At 37.8% G+C, this 22,261-nt stretch overlaps 1 protein-coding gene across 2 annotated transcripts in view; it reads left to right on the top strand.

The window, feature by feature from the left end:
* ROCK2 (Rho-associated, coiled-coil containing protein kinase 2) overlaps positions 1-22,261 on the top strand; it is a 99,327-nt gene that overhangs the window by 31,190 nt on the left and 45,876 nt on the right. For both annotated transcript variants that reach the window (XM_014956778.1, XM_014956779.1), the window contains exons 2-3: positions 10,488-10,569; positions 20,080-20,180. In XM_014956778.1, the coding sequence (XP_014812264.1) occupies positions 10,488-10,569; positions 20,080-20,180 (183 nt within the window). The remainder of the gene's footprint in view (positions 1-10,487; positions 10,570-20,079; positions 20,181-22,261) is intronic.

Here is a 22,261-nt window from a genome sequence, read left to right as displayed (position 1 = left end):
TCCAAATGAGACAATCTTCTTTTTATTCCAGAGAAAAACATGGGAGATCAAACACTTGTATGTGTGGACTTTCACTCCAGCATGTTCCTTTCCAGTCTTAGAGGCTGAAGCTACTGACCTCTTAAATATATTCTGCTCAAAGCAGCTGCTTAATGTCTATCCCGAGTGCGGATCTGGTCTCTCTTATACAAGACAGTCACTTACATGGGTCTCATAGGTGGGGGAAAGTTGGGTTTTTTACCTTCCCCCCCTTTTTCTGTTCTGTTTGGTATTTCAGGAATAGGAAGTTTCTCCAAATGAGACAATCTTCTTTTTATTCCAGAGAAAAACATGGGAGATCAAACACTTGTATGTGTGGACTTTCACTCCAGCATGTTCCTTTCCAGTCTTAGAGGCTGAAGCTACTGACCTCTTAAATATATTTTTTTAATTGAAGTTGGTGAGAAAATGTCGATTTTTTTGATAATACATCATCAAGGATTCAGATGGAATTATTATTCTAGTGAATCCCTAGAAGCAAATGTATTGAGTTTCAGCAGAAATCACCTAGAAAAGCTCCTGTTCTGCTTTAAAACCTATAATGGTGCATTAGTATTCCTGACAAGGGAATTGGAATTTAAATGTTATTTTACATATTTAAACACTTACATATTTTAACATATTTACATGTAGGCTTATTTTGTGGGAAAATATATGACTTGTTTAAGAGACAAATTTAATAGAGAATTTGAATGCAATCCAGGGTCATCAGCAAAGTTTGCTTCCAGGATGCATGTTGGACTGTGGAACAGTGTGTCACAATGTGTTTATTTGAAACTCCAAATGAATATAATGTTATTTATGAAATGGGAAGCATTCTATGTGAACACGCTGTTCTACTAAAAAAGCTAAAAAGCATTTCTTCGAATGTATTCCATAAAAATGTTTTTCAAGTTGTATGTCCCTTTTTGTCACTAATAGAGAAGATCTGTATTAACTAAGATTGTGAACAGATATAACTCCTTTTAAGAATGTCAGTTAGACTTAAACTGTATGCTTTACTAATTAAATGAGTGGAAATTATTGTAAATAACTTCCTATACTGTCAAATGCATTTCTGTGAGAAGGCCATTTTTAGGGCTGCTTTAGCTTTTTAAAATTAAAAACCAATCTCCTTACCAATCAATAATGCATATATATTATTACAAAAATAAAAGCTTATTTTCTTGATGTTGATATTCTTTTGCCCCATTTATTTTAGCTATTGGTGATTGGCATAAATGGATATATACACACATTTTGTTTAAATTCCATTCATTTTTCACCAGGGCCATTAGGTAACTACTTGTGCAAAGATAATCTTAAAATACTTGGTTTATCCACATTACTAGACAATAGACCAAGAGCAGTTTTAAGATTGAAAAAGATCTTTTGACTCATCATTATTTAAAATTAATTTTTAGCCCGTTTTGGTATATTTTCCATGTCTGACATTTCTTGCTTTCTCTTACCTACAAGCTCCCTTACTTCTGGCAATCAGTTTCACAACTATTGACTTTTCCAGAAATTGTCCTCAAAACACATCCCTGTGTTAATACCTGAACAGCAGCTAAATGGTAGGACTGTCTTTGTTTTGACTGTTTCTGTTTTACTTAAATTGTTGTCCCCTGGAGTAGAAACAGTGCCTTTTTCTGGTAGTGTATGGATCAGCACCTGCTGATACCGGATGGATTGGTCCTGATATCCAGACTTTAAAAAAAAAAATAAAATCCGTCTGCGGCAATAAATGTTCTACATTTCTCCACACTATGTCCAAATTCTGTACTCCAATGTTAGATGTGGTTTTGATTGCTTCAGTTTTATATGTCATTTTAACTGGAAATGTGGGCTCATAGAATGATGGTGGAGCACAGCACTTGTATTTTTAAAAAATACACGGTGCAGCTGACTAGAATGTGCTGCTGACATAAGGTTTGAAGTTAGGAGATAACATGATAGGCAGCTATTATTTACTGGGTTAGGAATGTTCTGAAGAGTGATATTAAATAGTTACTGTTATTTTTAGTACAGGGAAATTTTGCAACCATTTGTTCTGAATCAGTGATTAGAAAAAACAAGTAATCTTACTACTTCCAGTCAATCATGCTTTTAGGTGAGGAGGATGCTAGATGGTATCTTGATTTTCCTTTCAAGCCTTGTTGTTTGCAATTCCAGTTACTGTAAAACAGATTGTTATAATTTTTATTATTTAATAAGTATCTTTTTTTAGTTATTAGATTGTTATTGTATCTTATTTATCCAAGACTGCTAAATAGATTAGCAAAAATATATAATGTAAAGCAACTATTTGCATTATATGAAGGAATATATAAGTATATTTATCCAAAAGTAAGCTCACAGTGGAATCAAGGGTTAAATTACTCTGATGGTGCAACATTCAGTGGCTCATTGCTGAAAATAAATCACAGGCTGAACTGTTTGGAGGTACAAAAAGATAAATAGAATAATTTTCATGATGGAGAAGAAGGATTCTTATTTAATATGAAACAAGGAAGGCCTTGTGGTCAAAACATGCTTTTTAAGAATAGACTGTACATCTGCCTCCTACCCAAGCACAGATGAGCTCCCTGACCTTTTATCTGTGTTCCTGGTGTTACCTCTGACTCCTGCAGCTCTAGGCTTTGAAAGCCCTGATAGGAAAGGAGAAAGGAGTAGGAAGCAGTGGTTTGCATTTGGATTTTTATTTAACAGCAGGTAATTCCGCTTTTTCAGGGTGCCAGAGAAACAATTCCAGGCACGGGTTTGTTTTCTGTGCATTTGTAGTTTTTTTGCAGTTGTAGTTCTTGTGCTGTCCTGTGTGATTATTTGGGAAATCTTCCTCTGAACTTCTAGGTAAATGGCTGCTGCGGGGGAGCAACAGGCAGAATTACCAGGCTGCTTTTGCTCTCCTGCTAAAGACCCAAGCTTGCTATTAAAGGCCTTGGAGAATTCCAATTAGTAGGAAATTATCTCTAGTGTTATTTTACCAGGTTTGCAATACCGAGCTTCAGTGCACATTGATATTTTTCCAAGTGATAGGAATTCTGAAATCAAAAGTAGCTAAAGAACATGGAGATGTACAGTGACTTTGGATGGAAGCAGATAATGCCCAACTACTGAATTTTCCGTGACTACAGAATAACCGGCAAGATGTGCAAGAGCAGTTTTATCTTATTAAGCTTTAAGGAGAAAATAGCAACAATTGATCTGGAGAAGAAAATAAGCATTTTTGTAATGGTTAAGTGTTAATACATTGGTTTTTTAAAATGAATACTATTTTAGAGATGAAGTTGTATATTCACAGCTGCCAGCTTACTCCTCTTTTTCAGTCCTTTCTCTGTGGCTTAATTTACTGCTTTTGTGTATTTCTTCAACTAATTTATGAAGAGTTTCCAGGTAAGCTTGGAAGGAATTTTAGAGGTCTCTAGTAAAGTCCACTTCACAGAGGTAGGATCCACAGCTGGATCTACTGTAATAAATATTTCTCTAACTTGTGAATCTCTTGTGAAGGTGATTTCTTAGCTTCATTGGATAGGTGTATTATGTTAGTTTTTCACTAGTGCTATTTAGAATTTTTTTTTCCTAATCTGTAACCTAAATCTTCAAACCTTATTAAGCTATTTTTTTTATGCTGTTTCTAGGGATGTGAGGAAGCGTCCATCATCATCACTTATAACAGCGTTTTATGTTCTGAAAGAAGTTGTCCTGTCTCCTCTTAGACTAACCTTTTTTAAGACTAAAGTCTCTGGTCTTGACAGCCTTCCCTGGCACAAATTGCTTATCACTTCCCAGCTCTTGTTAACTTCCCTTCAGTTCTTTTCCAGCTTGCCTTTTGCAATCCCCTGTGTAGGGGTTCACAAAGCTGGACACAATATTCTGGTTTAGGCTGTAACAATATCAGCAAATGATTTCTGATCTTTGTTTACAAAGGAACCTTGGCTCTATGAGGTCTTATACAACACACCTCTTGTTTGTGCATCCTAGATTGGACTCTTAGTTTGCTAAAACCCTGTGTCTTTTTTTTTTTCTTTAACATAGTGTTTACTCATTATTGCTGTTTTATGTTCTCTGCAATTAATTTCTTTCAAATGCAAATGTTGGCAAGGATTTTCCCCCTCTTTTTGTGCTTATCCTTTGAGTTACATCTGCTTGTATTTTTTTCAGATTTTTTCGTTCATTTTGACATAATTTTAAATGCAGTAAAAAGCATGTGCTCAGAACTCTGAGTTTGGTATCATTTGCTGATTTTTATTTATTCTTAATAGATAAGTTTCTTACTCTGTTGCTTTATTGTGGTAATGAAAATATTCTGTGTAACTGGAACAGAACAAACCCAGAGGAATTTCTTTTTGACACACTTTTCCAAGTCCTGATAATTACGAAACTTCTGATAATTACCTTTTGGACATTGTGTCCATTATTTCCTCTACAGTATTTTTTTTACTTTGCTAATGAGAGTGGTGAGCTTTGTGTCGTATTTCTGTGTTAAAATGCTTTGCTTTACTGATTACATCATAGATTCTCCCAGAAATAAGTTACATGACACTATTTTATTTTTGAGAATACAAAAAACCTTAAACCCTGAATCTTACATGTTAGTCCTCTTGGTGTTTACAAATTGATTAATGTCTTGTTCTAACTCCCTTTCCCCAGATATTCTGATCTCTAGTTTGGAAAGCCCTTCCCCTTTTAATGGTAGTGCTTTGATTTGCCTTTTCTGTCCTGATGATCTTTCCTGAGTTCTCAAAGAAAATTGATTAAGACAGTCTCCTTAAATATTTTAGAGTGAATTTCAGTTGCTCTTGCTGTTCTCAGCACATTTTTTCATGCAGAGTGAGTTTTCTTTAGGATTTCTTTTCATTCTTATCCCTTGCAAATATGTCCAGATAAGTAACATTTTAAAAAAAAAAAGTTGAATAAAGTATGGAAAATGTAAGCCTTCTGTGCATTCTTTGCCTTTCTTAACTCTTACTGGACTTTAATCATTCTTATGTAAAGTATCTTCCCTTATTTCCTGTTCTCCCTTGTAAACTACAACTTGTTATGCACCTTGGCCTTTCTGATCTTTATTTACATGGTTTTGCAGTTCCGTAGTGTTATTCCTTAGTGTTCTTCTTGTTGCATCTTGAACAATTTTGTGATGATTATTCTATTAGTATTTAAGGATTAAGCGATTTTTGGTCTGCTATCATCCTGTCATTCCATTGGAACGGTTTGACCCTTTGCCTTTCAAATAACGAGGTAGATTCTATAAAACTGGTCAAATATGTGTGTAGGGTGTAGAACACGAGATGGTGGTCCTTGAGGAGTATTGCTTTTACGATGAAGAACAATTTGCATTTATTCAATAGTAGACAAATTCATAATCATTTCAGTCATTTAAATCACTTCAATATTTGTTTACCTTCATATACAGAAACCTGTTGTTAAGCATTCACATACTTATTTGTGAATAGCAGCTGCTTTTAGGTTTCAGAATTGTACATACTCAATACTCTTAAATCTGTTAATTAATGTAGAACTATTAAACTTCTAGAACAGCAAGACCTCTCATCAGTAAATGCTGGCTGCATTATCATGCCCTGAATTTTTCCTTCGCGTACTAGTTATGCTCCAGGAAGAGAAAAATGAATTGCAACATATCCTAATGATTACTGAGTAGGGTACGCTTGGGAAATGATATATTTGCCTTGCATATGACCTTTGAGTTGTTTTTCGTATTGTGTGCTCTTACTGAGCTGTTAGCCTTATATCCAAAGGTGGCCTCTAGGATATGCAAAGTAGTTCCTCAGGGAAGATCAGAATTAATTAAGGGTCCATTTGGCATATGGAAGAATATAGGGGGGGTCTAATCCATCATTAGATGGTCAGTTCCTGTGTGTGTAGATTTAGGAAGTTCTGCCTTAAAAAACGTATAGATCAAGTTAGAAAAATGTAATCTGAAGTTACAGACTTTTCTACCCTTACTTTCCACTGCAGCATATTTTATTAAATTTTATTTGAGGATTTGGAAGGGGAAAAGAATAGTATTTTGGTTTTCTTATATGTAATGGTTTAGTGATGTTTTCATAGAATCACATAGGTTTGGGTTGGAAGGGACCTCGAAAGATCATCTTTTCCATGGCAGGGGACATCCTTCTCTAGATCAGGCTCCTTTACGTTTTCCAGTTATTGCAGGATTATGAATTGTTTCCTGAAGCAACTGATACCTCTTCTGTTCAGTCGGCTCTACTTTTTGTTCTCGAGTTTTACTTTTTTCTCACTGTGAAAGTGAGGAATAAATTGAAGTAGCCGAAGCTGTTGTGACATCCTGGGGAGTTTACGTGTACATATCAGTGTTAGACAGGGTCCATTTTAGAAATTTGAATTTCAGAAATTGGTATCAGTACAGTGTGGCTTAATTTGGTGAGGGCTTCAGTGGGATTGGATGGAATTTGCATGGAGCTCGCTATTTAGAAGCTACCATTACTTTTCCCTATTACTGCCCCTTTTGTCAGGGAAGACCATAAATGCATTTTCGTATCTCCTGAACTTTTGTTGCCTGTTTTTTCTTCGGTTCATTCAGGTCTGTAGCAGTACAAGCTGTTTGTTGTCCCTAGAGGTGGTGACTGCTGCCAGCATGGCCAGGAACTCTTCTTCTGGTGTAGCAGGGTGTTGCGAAAATAGCAAGTTTGGACGTTTCTCATGGAAAACAAATCTGTGGAGAACATTTTAGCATGTTTGCCATGACCAGAAAGGTTTTGATGGGGGCAGAGCTGTCTTTGCCAACAGCGCGTTTGTTTGGAAGCTGCAATTTTTGGGCTTGAGCTTCTGAGCCTTTTGTAACAGCAGAAAGAGGAAGCGAACAGTGAAATCACTTTAATAACATATTTCCTGGTTGAAGTGACTTATCTGTGAGGCCTAGACAGAGGAGATGTCATTTCCTGGATTACTTCTCTTCAGTTTGAACTGTCTGTGCAATCTTTTGACCCAGCTTCTTAATTGTAGTGCCATTTTCGTGTTAAGTGATGAAAACTAGCCCTTTTAATGAAAACGTAAAGCTTTAAGGAGACACCTTTTCACAAAATGCTAATGTGCAAGACAAGTCTTTCATAATCTACAGGTTGATAGGAACGTGAAATCCTTCACCTTAAAATTATGTTCAAGAGCTTAAAACCTTGTCTTTGAGAGAGTATGATAATAAGGTTTGTTCACAGGGATAAAAAAAAATAAATTTGTCACTCTTTCTGTTTCTTGTGATGCTGGTACTAATCCCCTCGTCTGTGCCACCAGCTGTAGCTGAATGTCCTCAGGAGTTAGGACACTTCCAAGTAGTTAAGAACAGGCAGCTGCGCTGTTCTCAAATTTCTGTTCATTAATAGCAACTTGTGAAAATTGTTACCAGAAGTCCATGAAAAGGAGACACAAAGAGCTAATATAAAAATTAGCTGCAAATATGGTTCTTAGTTTTTTATAACCCACAAAAAAGGCTGTGGAATGGGAATGACATGGAGGGAAAAAACATTGACATCTGAAGTGATAACGTACAGCTCAGTGTAAATTGGAAGTTATGGTTGTTTTGGACCTTGTAATCCTACTTTACTAAAATGTCTGTTAGGGATGATGACTTTATTCTTTTCCTTGACTTTGTGCATAAGATATAAGTAGAACATGCTATAAATGTTTTACTTGCCAACCTCAAAAATACCTTTGCGTGAAAAGCATTAAAAGAGCAGATGATCTCACCTTTCTCCCCCTACAAAAACGTGAAGAACAAAAATATGCCTCATTGGTTTGTGTTAGTACAGAGTGCTTTTACGTCTCCCTTAAAATGTCTACCCAGTTGTTAGTCATCATTAAAATATAGTTTCAATAGAAATGAAAGGTGAATGTAAAAGGAGTGATAAATAAGGTATTAGACTGTGAAGAGAGAAACAGAGTAAGAAGATGCTTGGAGCCCTAGAGAATTAGTTTTTTATTTTTGAATTTGTGCAGTAGAAACAAGAACTGTGATTCATCAGAAAAAATATGCTCGGGACCAGTTGTGAAACTGGGATTCTAAAGAGTAAGAAAGACTTATTGTGATACTGTACATAGGTACTGTAAACTACAGTTGTATAATAATGAAATTATACTGCAAATATATTAATGCAAGGTTAGCTTCAAGTGATATTCGATGTTGAAGTTAGGTGTTGTGTGTAAACTACCAGCTAATTGGAACTGAGACTTCATTGCGTTGGGTAAAATCATAAAAGATGTCCCAGCTGTTCTCCATCAGGGCATTCAATATGGTCCTTTTCTACACATCGCAAGGTGAAGATCCATGTTTCTGCAGATACACTGTGCTACAGAATGAGATATCCTTTTTTGGAAGGCAGTGTTTGCTACACAAAGAGTTTGGTATTACAGATTCTATTACGTTATTTTACAGGAAATCACCTCAAGTCAGAATACTTTCCGTTGGATTTGTCCGGATTTGTCCAGGTTATTGGGCAGTTCCTGTGCAAATCATACAATGATCAATCCAGAAGTATTTAACAACTTTGTTACTTTGGTTTAGTTTTATTGCATCTTTCATAAAAATGTTATCAAATTTTAAAGCTAGGTACTAAGTCTTTTATCCTTCTGAAAGATGAGTACGATGTCCTAGTGCATCACTCCTTCATCCTTAATGGCTCTTGTGGGAATAGTTATGGTCAAGACTAAAATAATACCTATAGATGTTGTTCATAAAATGACTAATGATTGACACTGTGTCTTCTTCATTGACTTCCCTTTTTGCCTATTAATACTGTTTTCTGTTTCTTTTTGTAAGGAAGTTCTAAAACATGATGCAAAGGATCTTTATGACACAGTTCATGTTACATAGATTCAGGAGTAAAATTCCACTTTTACTCTGTGCAGCAGTGGAAATATTAATAGGTGTTACATCACAGAATGGTTGAGGTTGGCAGGGACCTCTTGAGATCACCTGTCCAACACCCCTGCTCAAAGCAGGATCAACTGGAGTAGGTTGCCCATGACCGCATCCCGTCAGGTTTTGAATATCTTCACTGATGGAGACTCCACAACCTCTCTGGACAACTTGTGAGCACTTGACCACCCTCATGGGGGAAAAAAGTGTTTTCTGGTGTTCAGATGACTGCTATTGATCCTTCCCAAGACACTTTCACTTGTTAGGAATTAAAAAAAAAAGGCAATCAAATCTCTTAGTTTTGAAAATGTGCTTAATCATTAACGTCTTTTGTGGTGAAAAGCAACATCTCCACAGATAAGGTAGTCTTATCTGTGCATATGGGTATTTAGGACAATCTGGCATTCAAAATGTATTTAATAATCTTGGGCTTTGCCTTTAACTCTACCCAAGTAGATGACGGAATCACAGAATTCTTAGAATGAATATAATAATCTTAATGAGATTTACAACAGAAATGATCCCTTCCCAGTTCTATTAAGAAAAATAATAATAAAATCAGCAGGTTCTTAGCTATCGCCTCAGTTATTAAGAAGATTGAAAAGCTGTCTAGTTCCTTTGGCTGCCTATTAATAAAGGTGGTGTGGTCTCTGACTTAAATCTCGGGATGCCCTGTCAAGGCTCAAAAACCTGAAGAAACATCTCAGGATTTTCTTCTTAGAGCAATGAGCAAAACTGCCGGTTCACTGGAGATGCTGAGAACGAATGGAGTCTCTGCCTCCACTTAGTATCTGAAACTAATTTTTATTTTTGTTTGTCCTTCTGTAACTAGAAAGGGCTGTGTGTTTTGAAGAGTAATTTTATAATTTTTTTCTTGCTGAAAGGTGGAATTGTTTAAGTCTTTAGTTTAGCTTTTGGTGATGTCATCCCTTGCCATTTTAAGAGGTCTCGATTGTTCTTTATGGGGGGGACATTGATAATTGGTAGCAGGATGGTGTGTAGACCTCTGGCTCGTCTTCTGTTGAGTCACTTAGAAAAGGTAATCTAGTCTTGTGAGCTTGAATTTTGTTGTGAATTTTCTTAAGTTTAGGCCATGTCTTGCTTCCAAGAAAAAAAATATGCAGTTGTTTTTTGAATATCCAGAATGAGAAGGCAGAGAGAATGTGGTCAAAGCAATAATATGTATAATGCAAAGATAAAGTTTTTTTAATATGCAGGAAAAGTGTAATGGAAATAAGAAAAGCAGATTGACTAAACTAAGTACCTTAAATCACTGTTTAATGAGTAAGATTACTTAGTGGTTGAGATTAAAACTACGACTCCAGTTCTAAGTCCGAGTGCCAGTAATGGGTGGTAATGTATCTGGACTGTTTATAGACCAACTTGGAGCCAGTCACTCTGTGTTAGCTCCTCTGCGGTGACTGCTTTATAAACATACTTGAGAGCTTGTTTGATTTGCCTAGTAGGAATGTAATGCGTGCTTGAATAATATGTAATCAGTCTCAGCCATAGTAGTCCTAAGAAAGTTGTTAGTTATGATTTAAAACTCAATTAACTTGTTTTTATTTCTTTTCAGGATGGCTTGAATTCTTTGGTCCTTGATCTGGATTATCCAGCGCTGAGGAAGAACAAGAACATTGATAACTTCCTAAATAGATGTAAGTTGCAAGTGGCCCTTAAACCGTGACATCGTTATGATCTCAGTCAGGGGAAGATGAGTGGTCAGAAATGCATTGCTGATTTTCATTTTACTAATTTTTATAACTCTGAGCTTTTATATTCAGAAGGCTTTGGAGGGCCATTTAAAATTGAGAATTTTCAGTTGGGGGAGTCAGTTTGCTGAAAATAAGTTGGTATATACCAGTTGGAAAAATCCTTTTATGTTACTTTTTAACATAAGTATGCCTGGTGACATAATTTGCAAAGCATATCACAGTTATTATTCTTTAGGAATTAATTATTCAAAAATGTCAACATTGCATATACAGTCTTACTTAATCTAACAGAGGAGCCTTCTGTTGATTTTAAAAACTAAATTATTATACCTTAAAATCTCTTGGTGCATTTTTGAACCTTTGTTGTAAATGTTTGTGATTCTCCCCACGTTAATTGTAGACAGGATCTTGGAGTTTATTGAGCATATGAAAATGGAAGACTTACATCAGAGTAGCTGCATTGTGTCTTCTTAAAGTCTTTTCTATCCATGTATCCATTTTTCCCGGTGTAAAAATAGTATATTATTTGCTTTAAAATGTAAGTTACAATGAGTAAGCCTTCTTGGAACAATTATGCTTTATAGTGAGCTTATTTTGAGATACTACTTTTTTAAAAAAAACTTTTGTATTGCATATATTGAGGTTCCTGCAGATGCAGTCTTATCAGCAACCCTCTTTTGGGTCGTTACTGGTAACTTGTGTCTGCCCTCCATTGCTCTGGGACTCAATTTGAATATCCACTTGTGCTTCTCGGATAAATAGTGGTTGGTGTAGTCATTTGTGGTAATTTCTTATGTTTGGAATTAAGTGCTTCTTTGTGAGGTTTAGCAGAGCCCTGTAGCTGGACAGACAGCTTTACAGTGGCCAGTAAAGTCTCATTTAGAGAAGTCACTGGAGACAGAATAAATAAGAAATAGCAGATTCGGAAGGAGAGACATACCTTGGGATTATTCTAAGTTTGAGTTCAAAGGAATTCAAGCAGATATTTATGAAAGAAAGAGTCAGGAACAGCATTTTAAGTAGGTTTTTTTTTACCTGCAGCTGTGCATTGTGACTGTAATGAGAGGAGAAAGCCCTATCTACAGCAAATATGAAAATGACGTAGATGACAGTATCGTTACTTTTATGATCAGTTCAGATTTACCTTTACATTTTTGCAGTAGGACAAAATTGGAAGGTTTTTATAATCAGAAGGCCAGTATCTTGTGGAATCTGGCTATTAAAAATAGCAACTCTGGGAAAACAATTTAACCTTGGGAAGAGGTTTTTTTGTTGTTTTTTTTTCTGCAGCCCCTGAACATTCTGTCTTCACTTCTCTGAAGGCTGTTGCTCCTTCTCCTACTCCAGCTCCTCTCCCATTGTTGCAGTAAATATTACTAAGCATCTGATGTGGCCTGCAGGCGCCCAGCAATGGCAGACCCAAAAATATGCTTTGGTGCACAATTTTATTATTGTTTTGGGTTTTTTTTAAATCAGCTGACACTTTATAGTTGAAATATGCAGATAATAGTTGAAGAAAATTCTGAGATGTGTTACAAAAAAAAATTCGTTGTAGTTAATGAAGAGTTTTCACCTGTTGACCTTTAAAAAAAAAGACATGTAAGAGCTGACTATTTTTGGCTCACACATAGCAAGGCCGGGCATCTCCCTTTAGAATCACCCATGCAACCTCTCTCCTCTTTCTCTACTGCCTGAGAGAGAGTGAAAACCTGTGCTGCGGATCTTCTGTGATCTACACTTTTTTAAAAAAAAACTATTTCTGAAATAAGACTTCTGTAAACATTTGAAGCTGGTCATATTTCAACACTGCAACTGAATCAGTCCTGCCGCAGTGATCTGTTTTAAAGTCCTGCCCAATGGAGGTGTTTGTGTGGTTTGTTATGAAGCAGGTTGGGGAACTGAGCAGAATTAATGCAAAGAGTGAGGTGGGTGGTTTGTTTCTTTCTTTTTGCTAAAACTAGTCAGGCAAAAGAAAAGCAAAGACCAATTCCTGACTTTTATTTCACTGATACTTGTGCTGGCACATAAGGAGCTGCTTGGGTGCAAGAAAAAACAGGAGGGCAGTTGGCTTCTTACTGGCATTGTCATTTTATGTGATTTAAAGTTGTTGAACCCATAGCTCGTGTGTTTTTGGAAACTGTTTTGGAAGTCGCACGTATCAGTGGAAAGGAAGAGCATACACGTGCTTGCTGAAGCCTCTCGTTACCTTAGGCTTGGAGAAAGAGTTAGGGATTGTATTAAGAATTTGTGGAACAGTAGTTGTTTCTCTCTTAGGTTAGGGAACAGCGAGTTCTTGTCTCCTCTGATTTTTCTCAGCATGTGAAGAGCTGTAGCAAATGCCTAGATGAGAATTATTGTCAAAAGGTTCTGACAGACTCTGATGAACGGTTGGTGCCGGGGGCCTGGAGCCTGTGTCCCTCCTCAGGGCTTCCTGAGGACACCATGGAGAGGTGACAGGGCCGTCCTCCGAGTTAGCACCCTGTGCTGCAAAGTGGAGCAGCTGAGGCGGAGCTGTTGCATATGATGGTTCTAATCTATATTACACAAATCCTCAAAAATTGTGGAGCAAACTGCTATCATCATCACACTTACAGTCAATTTAATCACTTAATTCTTCCACAATAACATTTCAAGAAGGAAAAGTTTTTTTTCTACCATATTCCCGGGAGTTTGGATACACCCTGCTTCAGACCTACTGCAAGTCATTGCTAATCAGGTTAATGTTTTATTAATAGCTTATTTTAATTTAAAAATTAAACAGTTTGCATCTCAGCTGAGACATTAATTGATATTCAGCTCAACTCCTAGTTTGAAGCTGAAACTCAAATGTTTTAACTCATTTAACAAAACTACAATTTATTAATTGCCCATATTATAGGCATTTGGTATATCCTGTTTCTGTGACCACTCTGCAGAAGCAACCTCTTCACATGTTTAATTTGTAAGAAATTTTATAATTGTCTGCTTTCCCTTATTGTTCTGATTTCTTACCACTTTTTCTAAGGCATTGAACCAAAGTAGAGCATGTATTTATTATGAGGCACCTAAGTATCTCACATATTACAACCATTCCTTTTCAGTCTTCTGTATTGCTTTAATCAACAGTTAGGATTCTGGTTAAATTGCTGATGTTTTTCAAGTATTCATGGGACAGGGAAGCATAACACAATATAGAATTCCCAAAACAATGAGAGTAATCTCATAGTCTTCTGAGAGTGAAAACTGACTTGCTTATTTTAGAAAAGAAGCTTGAGCTTTCCAGCATGGGCTTGGTGTATCAAGTCTTTCTTAGTCTTTTCTTTTCCTCTTGTTATCTAGGCCATGACAACAGGTTGAGTCAATTCTTCCAAGTCACTTTTTTTTGCCAGCTGAGAATTGCCAAGTGTTGAATCATTTCTTAGTGGTTTGTGCCTTTTTTGGTGGTCTCCCATGCAGGTACTATGTAGCTTGTTAGCTGCTTTAACTTCTGGGAGCAGATAATTAAGCAACAGTTAAAAATATTTCATCATTTATAGTATTATCATCAAGAATAGAAGGGCATGAAGAATGGATTTTGAGGAGGTCCAAACAGCTGCACAGGGAGTGGTGCCATCAACAGGCCTGCTACAGTCCGGGAGCCTTGACTCCCTAAATGGATCAGTGACTTCCTAAGTATTATCCAGCATCACTCAAAAATTGGAAACCTCCATTGTTAAAATGATTTGCTGATTTTGTGGAGGTTTGCAAACTTGTAGAGTGTAACAGCAAATGGATGTATTTACAGTGGAAGGAACGTTTAGTCCAGGTGTGTCACTCATGCAGCAGCTTTGCTAACCCCCAAATAAACTTCCTAAAAGGTTGCTTTTGCCATTTTCCTCTCCAAGCAGGCACTGCTTACTTAGAAGATTTATCTGTTAATCTTAACTTCTTGCAAAAAGTACCAGTTCTGGTTCCTTCTCTTATATTTTGTTGTGTTGCTTGCAGTTGCTGAATCACAGGCCAGCCATGTGGTTACCAGCAGCAATGCGTGCTCTGGTACGGTGTGAATGCCTGCCATGGCTGTGATTCTCCGTGCTCCACGCCTCCTGGCAGTGACACAGGATAAATGTCAGATGCTAAGAAGAATCTTAGAAATGTAATGCACTGTAGAATTTACATTAAGGAGCTAATTACCCCTCTGGTTTTCTGTTGGCTTCTTTAAGGCTGCTCCTTGCCAGGTCTTTGCAGACACCTCGGCAGGTTGGGCTCTCGTTCCATTCTTAATGATAACTGTTCTGCTAAGAGTAGCTATGGGAGAAGACTTTTCCCAAGCAGAGCATGAATTAGAGCCACAATTTTTAGATACCTTAGATGTATAAGCAATGTATATGTCAGTCAAAAACTACTTTTGCATTTGGGTACTTGATAGATAACAAAGCAGTTCAGTTCTGCCATTATGCTTACTTTCATTAAGTCAGGGATGTGTCCTCTGCAAGTCAGAGGACTGCTGCTTTCCATTTCCCTAAGACAACACACTTCTTGTGTTCCTATTCCTTTTGTCTGGAGGGGGAAGTGCTCACTTGTCTGAAGCTGTGCCTTCTGGTTTCTGCTGCGTCTGCAAGGTCTCCAGCAGCTTCTTATTCCTCACACACCTTTGACCAGATATTGTGTATGCAGCCCTAATTACTTCAGTCTTTCTGTTGTGCTTTTTTGTTTGGTTTTGGGCGGGTGTGGGATTGCAGTACTTCCTGGCTCTACTTCAGTTTAACTTCTGGCCAGACTTTTGCCTGGGGCAGCAAGTTTTGACTTAATATACTCCATAGCAGCACTCATTGACTGACTGTGTCTGGTCTGTGGGGATAAAATTGCACTCCCTTGCATTTTTATCCCTCGTATATACACACCCCAGAACTGCCTGATATATTTTCTTTTTAAGAAAATAACCTGGATATGAACCTTTTTTCTTTTTAACCTCTAAGAGCAGAAAAGCTTGGTTTTCTCCTCCTCCCCACCCCTCTTTACTCTTCTAGTCAGGTATTTATTCCATTTTCACAAGCACTTGTAACCTTCAGCCACATTCTTGCTGCCAGCTGTCAGTGACTGAGCCAAACACTCTGCCCTTTCAGAAAGTGAGGCTTCATTTGTTTAAAGGTTATAGTGCCATTTTCAAGCAGTAAATCAAAAGCTGTCTTTAAACATTCATGCTGTCCAGCATTCCTGGTCCTTCCTGTGTTAATGAAGAAACCTGAGTCATAGGCTATGGCATACTCACATTTTAGGACTTCTAGTCAAATATCACAATTTTTTTATAAGATTCCATTACATTCTGGGGCTGGGGAGTCCATCTAATGTCTTCCTTTAAACCTAACATTTTTCTTCTGCTGGGCTTCACGCTGTTGCAAATCCATGGTGCCCTAAGACACAGTCTGTGGTGTGTGTTCATGCACAAATGTACAAACTCATCTGTGTGAAACCTTCTGAGAAATTCAGTCCTCTACCAAAAGGATAGTGTTGGAAAGGTCTCCTGCACCTTGAATTAGAACGTGTTATGTGATACATGAACTAAATCATATGATCCAGCATGTTGCAATTATGACATCGCTTCAGGGTTTCTCTGAGCTTGCCTTCCTGCGGCCCGTTTTTTGTTTCAAGTTAGTTCCATGCTTTGATTATCTGTTCTGTATGTGTTAGATTTTATGACAAAATCTACAATTTGCATTTGTCCTCCTTGTCTTCTGATCTGCGATTACGTAAGATTCCAAGCACAGTCTTCCCTTCTCAAACTGCAGAGTTAGTTCACAACATGAACAAAATAATAAACTTGGTGTGGGTAAAGCATTGTTGCTGTTCTGTGCTTCCCATCTAAGCTTTCATGATTCGCTGTAGAAAACAGCCTCAGAATTCTCTCAGCTTCTTTTCCTGTTCACGCTCTGGATTACTTCAGAGTCTTACTGGGACACTGAATGTAGCAGATTTGTCTGCTTTTGAGGTTTTTACTTGCCTCTGTCCTTATATCTTTACTAGCAGACTCTTTCCCTCAGTATTAACTTTTTTATTTCCCTTTAAATCTCTCCTCTTCCCTTACATACATAATCTTTTCCTCAGGAGAAGAAATTTTTAGTTGCAATTTGTGTCCCAGATGTTAAGAAGGACCTCTGGAGGTCAACCATCCAATTCTGCTCAAGCCAAACCAGTTTTGATGCCAGATCAGGTAGTTCAGATCCTTGTGCAGCTGAATTTTGAAAATTTCTGAAGATGGAGGTTTTGCAGCTCCACCAGACAGTCTGCTTCATTCCCCAATTCTAGGGATTCTTTTCCTAGAAAATAGGATTCCCAATGTTCCAACTTGTCTGTTGCTTCTTGTCGTTTCACTTTGCACCTATCATAAGTAAAACCTCCTTTCAACTTCTGCTGAGGTCAGCCATTTGTTTCGACTGCCCTAAGCTGAACAATTCCAGTTCTCTCAGCTTCTCTATGAGCATCATGTGGTCCCACCCCCTAAGCACCTTGGTGGCCTTCCATTCAGCTAGGGAATGTTTTGATATTTTTCTTGCACTGGGGAGCCCAATGCTAGACATAGTGTTCCAGATGTGGTCTCACAAGTGACAACAGAGGGGAAAAAAATCACTTCCTTCAACCCAGTGGCTGTGCATTTACCAGTGCAGCCTCGTGTGCAGCCAGTGCAAGGGCTTGCTGCTCATTCCTCTTTGTTCATCTTGCACTGGGGTCCACCAGGGCTCTCGGGTCCTCTTTCTCAAGGTGCCTTCTAGCTGGTGAGCACCCTCCTGTCCTGTTGTGTGGTGTCATTGCATCCCAGCTACAGGATTCTGCATTTGCCTTTGATGAACTTTGTGAGGTTCCTTTCAGCTCATTTACTAATCCTGTCAGGGTCCCTCTTAGGAGCAGCCCTGCCCTGCAGCGTATCAACTTTGAACTTTGGAGCACTGACCATGACTCCAGCAGGTTTTCCACCTACCTTGTATTTTCTCTGTACAATCCATGTCAGCCTGGTTTGGCTACAAGGATACTGAGATGCTCCATTGAAAGTCATTCTACACTCAAGGAAAGGAAAAATGTACTACTTTCCCCTTGTCCACCAAGCCACACACCTCATCATGGACGGCAATGACGTTAATCAAACAGTTTGTTCCTTTCCAGCTGTTCCTATCCTTTCCTCTCCATCAAATGCTTGGAAGTGGGTTCCACAAGGATTTGCTCAGTGATCATACTGGGCAGTGAGGTTAGGCTGCTGTTCCAGACTGTAGCTTTCTGGATCCTCCTTGTCATCCTTCTAGAACACAGACATGACATTTGCCCTTTCCAAGTCATCAGGAGCCTCCCTAGGATGCCATAACCTTTTAAAGTTGATAGAGAGCAGCCTGGTAATGGTGTTGACTGACTCCTTCAGCATGCTCAGATGCATCCTGTGTCATCTTACGGCCCGGTGTATGTAAAGTTTGCTTTATTGGTCCTTAACTCTGACTTCTACTGCTGTACCACTGCCTCACACTCTGGGGAGCTGGGAGGTCTGTGAGCAGAACTCACCAGTGAAGTCTGAGGCAAAAGAGGCATTGAGTACCTTGATGTCCTCCGTGTCCTTTGGCACTAGATCTCCTACTCCACCAGGAACAGTAGGCCCACATTTGCCTCATTCTTTCTTTGATTGCCAGTGTATTTATAAAGGCTAGTTTATCTTCATAACCCTGGCTAGCTTCAGTTCCAGCTGAGCCTGACTTTCCCAGTTCCATCCATGCATGCTTGGGAGATTCCTGCTGGGTAGTGCATCTCTGCTTCCGTGTTCCAAACCTTTGCTTTTTGTGTTTGAGTTGAGGCAGAGGATGCCCATTCAGCCAAACTGGCTCTGTGCCATGCCTGCTCGGTTTCTAGCTGACTAGAACAGACTGTTCTTGTACTATGAACATGTCATCTTTCAAGATCAACCCACTCTTCTACCCTCCACAGTGGCTTCCCACGAGATGCTGCCTATGAGTTCCCTGAACAAGCTGTAGTCTGTTCTCCCAAAGTCCAAGGTCTGCTATTTTCCTTCCTCGGTTCTCTCAGGGTCTTAAATTCCACCATCTGAAGGTTGCTTCAGCCAAGGCTGACACAGACTTTGTCACCCCTGGCCAGTTCTTTCTCATTAGTGGGTAATAGACCAGAGTGCCTCCCTGGTTGGGTTTGTTGCTCACTTGGGTCAAAAGAAATATTCTTGATGGCCTGGCATCTCCTGGATTGCTTGTAGCCTGCCAGGTTGCTCTTCATGAATGTGCAGGAATGGTTAAACTATTTACTAGATGTTTATTATCATTAACTCCCCACTGACAGTGTCGTCTTTAATGCCATACTGAATTAACAGTACCTCTGATCCTTCTTCCCCCTGTGTTCAGAGCTAAGGTCCCCTTTCGTGCCTTTCTTGGGATCAGATTCCACGATCTTTGAGCCTAAATAGGGATCTCGCAATATACACCTCTGCTCTTCTCTGAATACAAGCATCCACAACTCTTCGTACAATTCCATGCTTTTCCCTGGTAGAGGTCTTGCTCCAGCCAACCTGTTTCCCTTTGGGTTGTTCTTCCTCTAAGCACGTGTGGGGACAGTGTCAAAGCTTGTCACCTTAAGATTGCCTCCAGTAGTAAGGATTCCATTCATTACTCCCATTGTCTTTGTAATAAGAATAGATTTTTAAAATGCATTTAGCCAGGAATACATTCACTAGAGCATTCAAACTTTGCAAAATTAAAGAGTCTAGGATCCTGCATGTTTTTAGAATTTGTCAGAGGTCAGAGTTTCACTGGTTTTCCTTCCAGATTCCCACAACTGGCAACAAGAAAAATACTGGAAGAGTTTATCTGCAGAATATTGCACCAGAGGATACTTGAATTGAGCATCATAGACCTAATTTTAAAAAATGTAGAACTACACATGTAGTGAGCTCTAAAAAGCACTTTGAGATGGCCAGCAGTTACACAAACATATGTCAATTTGAATTATTATTTCCTATGAAGTGAAGGAGTGGATCTGAAGCCATATCCCTGCTGTTGAAACCTCCAGGTGTGTAGGAGCAGGCTGCACCTGCAGAGCTTTTGTGTGCACCAGGTATTTCACACTCCTGCATTATCAGTCGAGTGTCAGGGGATCCTGGCAGCACAGCAGGTGGCAATGAATAATTGTCTGAAAATTCAAGATAGGCTTCTCTGGTTGTTTTCATTACTAGAGTCTTTCTGTGAGCTTGTGAATGATTATTAGAGGTGTGAAATGAGAGTCAGCAAAATGCAAAAGACAGTTCAGCTAAAGGTAGATAGTTAATAGTTTCCCAACAATAATGAAACAATAATGAAAATTATTCGTAGCTTCAGATTTCAAGAATTACCAAGAAGGCTCTAAACAGTTAAATAAAAATAGGGTGTTTTTTTAATCTGAATGAAAAATGTTAAAGAAAATTCTTGTATTCTGTTAATGCATGCGTTATCACAACTTCTATTTGATTTGTTTTAGATGAGAAGATTGTGGAAAAAATACGAGCTTTACAAATGAAAGCTGAAGACTATGATGTTGTCAAGGTGATTGGAAGAGGGGCTTTTGGAGAAGTGCAGCTGGTAAGAATGTAATGATTTAATGATTAGACAGATTTATGGCTCTAACCAGAACCTTCCCCAGTCTTGCGTGCTTTCTATCTAAAAGTGCATTCTTACAAAGAATAAATGTTGTTTTCATTGTATCATAAGGTCATTTCTGTACATCTGAGTTTAAAACATGATGGATTGGAAGGAAAGGACTTGGGAAACAGTTTGCTATCCTTTCATTAAAATGAAATAAAGCAGTTCATGGTAATTCTGATTTTTTTTTTTGGCCGCAAGCATTACTGTATAATCTATAAAACCTTCCTATGAAAGAGCAAGCTAATTGTGCAACACCAAAATATTTGTTTTGCTTTTATAATTGTGCTGCTTGTATTGTATTTAGCTGATATAACTCATGTAAGATTGTCCATTCGTATCCCATATAATATCTAATGTAAAAATGGGATTACTTTTTAAATTTATATTGCAGAGAAATTCTATTTAAAAAAAAAAGCAATCAAAATACATAAAGTAACTTAGTATATGATGCGTAGTCTCCTTTTCATTTAATTCTGAATTTGCCTGGACTTCCAAGTCATACTGTGTGATAAGTAGCACAAAAATGTGAGCATATGTTTATGATGGATTGATATGTCAGTTTTGACATAAGCTATGGATGTAAGCACCAAGTAGAATCTGAGAATACAAACATCAGGAACAAGTTATCATGAACTAACAGAAAACTGTGCACCAGCTCATCCATGATAATTTTCCATGTAAGCATTTGTAGAGGAAGAGAGATGCGAAGCACGTCAGTGGAAAGGGGAGCAACTGATTAGCAGCAATTGAAGTGTTTTATCTTGTTACCACAAGGTAACCAAAATTACCCTTTGGCTTGAGCCTTTTGTCATGGAACTGTCATTTTACAGTTCCAGGCTAATTTTGCACGAGGAAGCTGGGAAAATCATATTGTCTTGTAATATAAAGGAATTTTGGAAAACACAAAGATGTTTTGGAGTTTTGTTGAGGAATGTGGCAAGATCTTAGCTCTGAAATGCTTATAGGAGGTACACAATGTAAAATGGCAATAAATTCATTATCCTGTTATAAAATTACTTGTATTTTTCATATAGGTATTGGTGAAATTGTTTAGAATTGGGGAGAAAAAACTGCAATTAGCCTAATATTATTTGTGTGACTCATAGGTGATTTGCAAATTTAGATGTAATTCATGTGGTAGTTAACATTTAAATCAGCAATTTTTATTCATTTATGTTATTTTTGAAGGCAACTTCATCGAAGTATGGCAACATGAGAATGTAGCTCCTTCTTTCTTGTTTCTTTTTGAATCATTTGCACTTTGTTTTTACCCAGAAGAATTTATGAAATATGGAGGGGAGTATTTCCAAAGGTCCCCATTTTCAAACAGACTTAAAAATATTCATATGAATCTTTATATGGTTTTATAACCTTGTAGCAAGAGATTAAAAATAAAACCAAAAACCTCCAGCAGAACCTTACTTATTTGAGAAGGGGCTGCTGCAGGGAGGTTTGTAAGAAAGCAGTCTACTCTTTGTCTTTTCACTTACAGTCACATCAAACGGTATGTTTTAAAGTCTTCTATTAGATATTTTCATCATTATATATATTGTATAGCTAATAGAGATGCTCCTTTTCACGTGCTTGCATGGGAAGTCAATGAAGAATTGAGTTTTAAGGAGCAGAATTCCTCATCTGTTTGTTGGGGGGGGGTGGGGAGATGAAAAAGAGAAGGTCGCAGTAACAAGTCCTGCGTTTTTTGGATGCCACACTGATGTATTTGCTGGAAGCATCCAAGAGAATTGTATTTTTAATGTGCTTCAAAAGTCAAAATACATTGTTTTCATATCTATATTTTTAAGGGCTTTTCTAAATAATTTTCTTTTTTTTTTAACATTTCATTTAAAATATAAGTTCTTAATTTGTTCTGGCTTAGAATGGAAGCTTATTTTTTTAATTCACTGTGTCATGCACAATTAAATTCTAAAGCAGAGATGATTTTTCACAGTGTACAGACTGCAGTTAGGTAGTTTGAGGGGTCTGAAGGCAAACTTTACTTCTCATTTGCCTCATCATTC

This window comes from Calidris pugnax, unplaced genomic scaffold (assembly GCF_001431845.1).
Source record: "Calidris pugnax isolate Ruff unplaced genomic scaffold, ASM143184v1 scaffold171, whole genome shotgun sequence".
Classification (NCBI taxonomy): Eukaryota; Metazoa; Chordata; class Aves; order Charadriiformes; family Scolopacidae; genus Calidris; species Calidris pugnax.
This window is presented reverse-complemented; position numbering and strand designations above follow the sequence as displayed.